This window comes from Phocoena sinus, chromosome 16, assembly GCF_008692025.1.
Source record: "Phocoena sinus isolate mPhoSin1 chromosome 16, mPhoSin1.pri, whole genome shotgun sequence".
NCBI lineage: Eukaryota > Metazoa > Chordata > Mammalia > Artiodactyla > Phocoenidae > Phocoena > Phocoena sinus.
In genome coordinates, this window is record NC_045778.1 from 69,816,334 (window position 1) to 69,825,280 (window position 8,947).

Consider the following 8,947-nt stretch of genomic DNA (forward strand, 5'->3'; position numbering starts at 1 on the left):
CAGGCTTTCTGTCTGGTGATTTGAACATCAAATGAATGATTCCTTGGTGACTTTTAAATGCTCTTTTAACCTTGAGATTCTATTATTCATCAGCAAATTAAATTCAGCAAGAATGTCTTTAGTACCATCTTAATTGTGTGCATTATGTAAGAGGAAAAGCTATCTTTGCCTTTAAGGAGATAAGAATTCCATTGGTGAGGTAATACCTACATATATATAGTAGGTAACAGTTAAAAATTGTGAATGATTAATTTCAGAATGAACAGGAAAACCATAACTGCCTAGGATGCATGGCAGAAGTAGAATGAGAAAGAGTACATCTTGTCACCTTGTGTGAGGGAATATCAGTAAAAGAGAGCCACTGAAGCAGGACAAAGGAGCACGCATTGGCAGGAATGTCAGTAAAGAGACCAATTTGGCGGAAGTAGAAAGCTGTTTGGTCTTATTTTTTAAATGTGTGGCAGACTAGATTGTGAACTATAACAGTTTTATCAACAGTGGCATTTCTTTCAGCAATTGTCAGCATGGTGGTAATGTTGGCTGTCCAGATTTGGAAGTTTTGCATAACTAAGGTGCCACCAGTAATTATGTTTTAATGTTTCAGTAGAGTAAAAAATTTTCATGGAAAAATCCATTCATATCATGAGATACATCTGTTTGAAAAGCAGTTTGAACAGAATAGGCTTTTCAGATCTGCCTTTTGGGAGCTAGGTGTTAGAGAAATTCTTTTGAGTTCCGTAGCTCTCCTCTGAGTCTAGTAGATTCTGGTCTTTTGTTCATGTTTAGCTTGTAAGGATCAAGGTCACACTGAGGTTAAGACTCTTGCTGCATTGATATTGAAATCTGGACATGTTCCATGCTGTCTTTTAATTTTTATTCTGGTGTTCGAACAGTAATTCAAAGCACATTCGTTAGTTTTTGTTTAATATTGTTCAAATAAAATCAAATCCTTTGACATGTATACACCAGAATAAAAAGTTTAAATAAATTTCCTACAAAGTGAAAAAGAAGACTATAATTTTTTTCCATTGCTATAACCTAAACAAGTTATAGAATATTTCTGTAACTTAGTTTATTAGTGAATATGAAATATGGATAGTCATCTATCTATATGTGAAGATCCCAAATATTGAATTTCAGTGTGTTATAGTTTTCAGTTGTTAAAATTATAGAACAGTACTTTAATATTGCATCATTTTGTTTGAAAGAGTATCAAACACAAGCTGAAAAGCTTTATCTGACTAAGACAGATAAAATCTTTGCTATGTATATTCTCTTTTTGCACTGGCTTATTTTTGAGGCAAAAGTCAGACTCCTGACTGCAATTCCAAGAGCAGTGAAGGAGACATAAATACAACTTTACTTAGGGACAAAGTTAATGTGAGTGTGGAAAATGTATACCATACCATACAACAGTTTTGAAATCTATCAGGTAAAATTTTAAATGTTGTTAGTACTTGATAATCTTCAATAATTTATTCAGTTATTTATAATATTTGATGCCTGGAAAACCTTAGAAATGAACTTTACAGGTATTTTTCTACTTACTTTCTGATCACTGCAGGACCATTCCGATAGCTTTATGCAACATTTTTCTCAGGTCTTCTGAAGGCCATAGTAAGTATGTAGTAAATGCATATAAGATGATTGGATCATTTTTAATGGAGAAAAAAATGAAGCAAAGGAAATTAAATTTAGTCTTAATATTGGACGATATAAGACTTTCCCCCGTTTATCTCATTAGCATGTATTTTATCCATCTCAACAAGGTAGAATTTGACCTGCAAAATGTACATTGTAATAAATGCTTTGTTGGAATTTTTTTTTTAATTTCCAGAGTTGTCAGTGCTGTAAAAATAGCACATGTACTTCTGTGGTTGTTTTAGTGTCACTTTTTTGGTTCATTTTTGGCAGATAAAATAACACAGGAAGATATTGAAGGCATTCTACAGAAATTTACTGGGAATATAATGCAAGTACCTCCTCTGTAAGTCCAATTAATGAATTTGAATAAATGTTTAATTTTATTTTCCAGTGGCTAACATCACTTTAATGAAAAAAGAAAAGAGGAGGGGCTTCCTTTTACTATATGGTGAGGCAGGTTTGATCAAGTAAGGTGAACCTGATTCAGACAGGATGCAGAGCTTCTGACAGTCTCTAAGAGGTAGTGGGATGTAGTCTCCTCTGTCTCTGGATATTGCCACAGCCTGACATCTGTGCTCTTCCAGGATTTATTGGTTCTTCTGATTCCATCTGTAGACATCAGGGCAGTTCTGGAGAGCAGAGATGTCACTTTTCCCAGAATTGCTGTGAAGGGACCAGTCCAGTCTGGTACAGGCATCAGAGCTGTGATTCAGAGTCCAGTTGGCACTTCCTGTCAGGTGTTGGGCCCATTCCTTTTGGACCCAGAATCTTATACTTCACAATTCTCGGCAATAAATGAAACAGATGAGAATTATAACTTATTAAAAGTATAATGATATTGATTTACCATTTAGCCATATTTTTGTGTATGTTACCATTTCAAGCAAATTGCTTCTTTTTTTTTTAATGGCTTATAGGATGTGTCAGGATATGTTACTAACAGTTCTTTTAGAATTTAGAATATATTTTGTGTTTTTAAAACATCTTTTTTCAAGAACACTGAAATATCTATGGAGAAATGTTTCTTCATAATTTTGCCTCAAATGTGAAGACTTAAAAATTGTAGCAGGATCTGAATAAACATTATTTTGGATCATTATTGTTAAGATATAGTAAACATTTATAAGAATCGTTTTAGAATTTTCTTCTCTGTGATTGTTCCAAGGATTTTGTGGTCTAGTAAAAGTTAATCACACAAAGATAAGATCTGTTATTTGTTTATTTGCTCTTTGGAAACATTTTGGTAACTTATATGTGAAAATGAATATTATTATAATGGAAATATATTGTTTCAAGGAAATATAGCTGAGATCATTGTGACTGCAGACCCTTAACCCAGAATGAGGACTAGTGAAGACATGAATAGACCATCTCCAGGAAGATGGTTAAAGAGAAATATTGACAACATTGCTCACTGAGTGCCAGAATGAGCTGTATTAGCCTCAAAGATATTTAGGAACTCTATATGTGACACCATTGTGAAGTAGATTAGAAGAAAAAATTAGTTCATTCTTAGAACGATTTTCAGTTTAAAGGGCTGCGAATCATCCTTTCTTTCCATGCTGTAATCTGGAATTATTCTCTCTTTCTTTCTCAATCTCTCTCTATTCTTCCTCCCTCCTTCTCTTCCTGTCTCCCTCTTGTACCTTGCAAGCTATTCTGCATTAAAGAAAGATGGACAGAGACTTTCAACTTTGATGAAGAGAGGTGAAGTAGTAGAAGCAAAACCTGCCAGGCCAGTTACTGTGTACAGTCTTTCCCTTCAAAAATTCCAGCCACCATTTTTCACATTAGGTAAGATGGAGAAATTTGAAAACATTTGTGTTTACATGTGCCTTTATTTTATATTTGGCTACTTTTGTGTAATGTTAATGGATCCCTAGGATATTGGAGATTTTTAAAAATTTGAGTTTAAAGAAGGTTAGAATTTGTTAATACCTTTTTGACAGCACAAATAATGAGAATACCTATAGCTATATGGAGGTTCAGAAATGTCCTAAATAGTCTGAGTTTTTCATATATTATATTATCTTACTATAAAGTTGGAAGTAACATACTTTGGGTCTCTATGGGGAAGAATAGGTAAGGAGTACATGTTTTCAAATTTTTGTATTTTATTATCTTATGGATACTTGTTCCCCATTTTGGCTAGTACCTGATAGTTTACACTCAGTTTTTTATTGACATTAATTTGTCCTTTTAAAACGATGCATTTTCAGTTTTTGGACAAGAAATTCTAAGAGTGGAGTGACCCCCCCCCCCCCTTCTTTGTCACCAATAAATCACTGCTAAAGATCATGAAAATATAGGAGTAATGGGTAAGGCAGAAGTGTGTTCCTAGACATGTGGTAAATTTTAACTCAAGTTATCGATTTGAATTTATCTATAATCCATATTTGAAATAAATTTAAAACCGAAAAAGTTTTTTTCTATTGTTTGGAAATTTTATGATCTCCTAGCTAAAGCCCTGAACGTATAAGAGCTGTGGAGAATCAAAAGCTGTAGTTCTTATTAATCCTCAGGCTCCCTGAAATTGACCCTGCTCCCAATTTCATGGTGCATACTGAATGGGATTCCTTGTAGACATAATTTCCCAAAACCTTTTTTCCTGAACTTCATTGCTTTTTTTCCCATTGACATTATTATTTAGTGTGTATTAAGTTCCTGTAGATTGTGGGTTTTGTACAATTTTCTTAAAAAGTCACTCCTTAAGTTTCCTGATTCTAAAATATTAGGCAAACAATGAAACAAACATACTAAAAAATGTTTCACTCCATTCCATGAAAATGCGGCCTCTGTGTTGGCACAATAGATATTATCTATGCAAGTAAAAAAAACTCAAATTTTTCCAGTTGCATTTGTTCACTGGAATTTGTAGTAGTCCAAATTTGACTCTTTTCACCAAAGTCAAATACAGTACAAGAATGTAGAAATTCCCTCAAATAGCTTTGTTTGTATGCTAAGCTAGAAACAGAGAGTAGTCCTTTTGTGTGAAAATACAGTTCTTTTCAGGATGTCTTCTGGATGAATAAAAATAATCCAGAGCCCTGCTCTTAACCAATAAACTTGTATTATACTGCGTTAAGAAGATGTTTAGTTATGCATTCAGTTCTGGTACATTGTGTAATTTTAAGTTATTTCATGATTTTTTCAGGAATATTTCCAAGAGAACATTTAAATATGCTGAGTTCTCCAGTATATCACCCCAAACATAATTCCTGTCACTGAAAAGGGTTTTTTTGTTTGTTGTGTTTTTTGAGTGTACAAATCTGAAAATAGTTTTTTAAATCTGCAGCTCATAATAGCAAAGCTGAGATTTCTAACTATTTAAAATCTATTAAATGAACAAGGCTGAAGTATTAAAGTGGTATGACTTGCCATGTAATTTAAAATGTGTTCAAGAGTTTCTGCTGTTTGCTTTCTCCACACTCTGACTTTGCAGTCTCACAAACACATATGCTACTGGATGAATAATTTATATTTTAGCGCATAAATGTTTTATCACTCGATTGTTTGCATAGTGCATTTTTACATTTGTTTAGGGGCATCATTTCTATGTAAAGTGGATTTCATAGGCGGTTAGCAATTTACCATGTCACTGTTAACATTCCAGATGTTGAATGTGGAGGAGGTTTTTATATCAGAAGCTTGGTCAGTGACATTGGCAAAGGTAAGCCTAAAGATGAATTATGAGTTCTCATTTAGAGAATAATATTCCTTTTTGATGGGAAGAAGGAATTTTCCGTTTTCCATGTCTCTGAGTACTGGCCTTAGGAACTGGATTCTTGCTGCCCTTCCACCTTCGAAGCGTTATAGGTTTATGGAAGACAGTTATCAGCGTAAACAGCTGCAGTGAAATGCTTGTAATGGGAGAGAGGAGAAAATGAAGATGTGAATCATGAATCTCAGGACCAACATTTTTTTCAAGTATAAAATATTTTAACTCAAAGTAAGGATAAGAAGAAAAGATTAAGCCTTCTAAAAGTTATTTTTATCGCTGCAAGTCAAATTTTTTTTGAAAACTGGAAGCCATAGTCTTAGAAACAGCCAGGAAGTTGCAGTTCTGGCCCTGCCATTTTCTGGCGGTTGTGACACTGGACAGGTCACATTACCTCATCCGCAAAGTGAGACGAATAGTTACCTCATGGGGTTGTTTCATGGGTTAAATAAGAAGAGTGTGCAACTTCCTTGTAGACTTTAAAGCAGTTTATTAGGTCAGTTATTAAATGTTATTTTGCTCCTTAATCATTTCTTAATCTCAAGGCTCTTGGCTATTATATTGGATAGTTGCAGTTTTACATTTGAGGTGGTTTTGAGAGGTCTGAGTCGAGTTCTGTCATTTGCAAAATTATAGCCGATGAAATACTGAATTACTGGATCATGTATGTTGCTTCAGTATTTGAATGAAATGCTGAATCATTTATCTTTTGTTTTCCTTTCACCTTTTGTTGCCATAGAACTGTCTTCTTGTGCCAATGTGCTAGAGCTGACCCGCACCAAACAGGGACCCTTTACACTGGAGGAGCACGCCCTTCCCGAAGACAAATGGACAATTGACGACATTGCGCAGTCTCTTGAGCAGTGCTCATCCCTTCTTCCAGCAGAGACGGCACTTAAAAAATCAAAACCTGAGGAGTCTAATGAGCAAGTTTTGAGCTGTGAGTACATAACTCTAAATGAGATAAAGGGAGAAGATGATGTGATTAAGACATTTTAAGTTTGGCTTGGGATTGTCTTCATTTCCTGGTTGACATTTGCATCCTGTGTGCAGAATGACAAGCTGTGTGTGTGCCAAGACAAATGATCCTTTTTTTTTTTGCATGAGGAAAAATGTCCATCATTTATGGTTTCTAGGGTGCACAATTTATCTGCTGTACATTATAAATAGCCTTGCAGTTGTTCAGTTCTTTCTGTACTATAGAATGTTCTTCTAGGATGTTATTATGTTGTCAGATTGGATTCAGGAAAATCAACTTTCTGATTTTGATCTCTCATCAAAGTCTTTTCCTGTGAAAAAGTTGACCACGTTTTCTAATCAGAGGAAAAAAAAATATGAGCTAAATGTTTCTTTGGTGTGACAAAGTGAATGTATATTAGTTTCTTTGACTTTATTTTGGCTTCCTCGTGACTCTGGTTATTGAAATTCCTTAACTATGTTTGAAAAAGCCATTATTTAACTCATGTTTTGGAGAGTTTATGATTATTAAGAACATTTCTTTGATAAGGCTGCACTTATCTTGGTGTTTGTTTAGATCTTAGAAGCTAATAAACTTCTATCGTAAATATTTGTAGAAGAACCAAATTATTGCTGCTACCACTAATGGAATGTAAATAGAAGACTAAATGTTTAATTAAATTCACCTCTACTCTCCCATTAGCACAGAACAGCTCCTATGGCGTATGTTTTGGCAGCTATGAGATAGTTTCCTGGTAATTTAATCAGTACAGTCGACCACCCTGTACCAATTTACTAAATAACCTAATTTAAAAAAATTAAGCTAAAGAATGCCTTCAATGAAAAACTTCTTTTCTTTATTCTTTAGTACTTGTTCATACATCTTTATAGGGTATTAATCCCCATGATACTTTGCTTTCAATTTGCTCTTTCAAGTGATGTTTATAGATGCTGAGATTGCTGCCCTGCATTTCCAGTTAATCCCTTCTACTCTAAATGTTTAAAAACAGTTATTCGCAAACGTTTTCATTCAGGTAGCCTACTGAAAGTTCCCTGTCCCTCTCTACCATAGTTTTGAAAACAGTCATTCTGAAATAGTAAATTTCATATGTAATGAGTACGTCATGTTTTTGTTATAGGAAAGCAATATATAATGCAGCATCTGTAGAAATGTTCAAATCCCCCTGCGTTTATCCAAATAAATAGCTCCAAAAGGAAGACTTGTTAAATTTTTCATCGTATAAGAGTCTTTACATTTTTATGGATTGTCTTTCTTTTAAAGGTGGTTGCTTTGCAACCTCTAACTTATAAATTTTAAATATGTAAACAAACATGATCTTATTTGTGGTTAACCTAATATAAACTCAATATAAAAAGTTATATGCTTCAATAGAACACTTTCAGCGTATTGGCAACATTTTTCAAGTGGAAGTGGAAATATTAAAACATTCTTAGTATGACGCAGAAAACTATAAGAGTTAATTATCATAATGCCTTAAATAAAACACCAAACACACAAAGTTGTAAATTGAAGCTTTTACAGTTTCACATATTCATATCTAGTGCCCTGCAGTTTGTGTAACCAAAGGTGGCAGTGGCTGCCTCTCTCTGTTGGAGTGGTACAGGTTACAGTATGTCTTCATACACTGCCAGCTAAGGTCCAAATAGAGGAATATAAAACAACTAGGGCCTCTCTGCTCTATTTCTCAACTTAAAATTTAAAATTTACTAATGGAGAAGAGTATAAATTTTTTGAAAAGACAAGTGACTTTTTAAAATGGTAACCAATCTTTTTCTTTTATCGAAAACATTGAAGAAAATGTTGCCAAATGGAAAAATTACCAAATCCTCACCATCCTGATACAGTGACTTCAGAACTTCAATTTCGTATTATTCTTTTCCCTTCTTTTGTTCACATAATTACAGTCTGAAGACACCTATACTTTTTTATTGACTATTTTTTTAATTTCATATTCTTTTACTATTTGTATTTAGTTTTGACAATGATTATTTTAATCATATTACTTCAGTTTGTTTAAACCATTTCTCTATTGCTGAATACTTAGGTTATTTTCAATTTTATTAGGGTAAGTTCCTGGGAGTGAGATTATTAGATGGAATAATATGAACAATTTAATTTTCCTTAATGAGTTTGCCTTATTGCTTTCCCAAAGAGTTGTAACATTTTACAGTGTCATCATTTGAGTATGTCAGTTCACTAAAAGTCGACAGCTTTGGGTGGGGGATTTATATGTCGTTGCTCATTTAGTAACTTATACGGGTTCAGAGTTGCTCTGATTTGCCTTTGTGTGACTTTTTCCACATACTTTGTTCACTTATGTAAATAAATGTCTTAATGGTTTCTTTATACATTTGTGTGAGTTATTTGTGCAGTAAATATTGTAGAAGCATTTTCATGGCCTGTTCTTTCTTATTTTAGTTTCATTTTCCATTTTTACTAACCACATTTGCTAATATTAAGAATTCTTCCCCTTTTAGAGTCACCAGATTTGAGTATGAATAGTTAATATTTATTGAAAACTAAAGATATTATTCTTAACTTTCATAAGCAGCTGTAACTGATCAAGATTCTCTAAAAAGTTTAAGACTCATCCATAAACAAATTAT

General features: G+C 33.5%; 1 protein-coding gene across 1 annotated transcript in view; it reads left to right on the forward strand.

Annotated features, from left to right (window-relative positions):
• Positions 1-8,689, forward strand: part of TRUB1 (TruB pseudouridine synthase family member 1) — a 30,293-nt gene extending 21,604 nt beyond the window's left edge. Inside the window, exons 5-8 of the mRNA XM_032609227.1 lie at positions 1,915-1,987; positions 3,299-3,438; positions 5,258-5,314; positions 6,102-8,689. Coding sequence (XP_032465118.1) covers positions 1,915-1,987; positions 3,299-3,438; positions 5,258-5,314; positions 6,102-6,361 — 530 coding nt within the window. The 3' untranslated portion in view covers positions 6,362-8,689. The remainder of the gene's footprint in view (positions 1-1,914; positions 1,988-3,298; positions 3,439-5,257; positions 5,315-6,101) is intronic.
• The last annotated feature ends 258 nt before the right edge of the window (positions 8,690-8,947 follow it).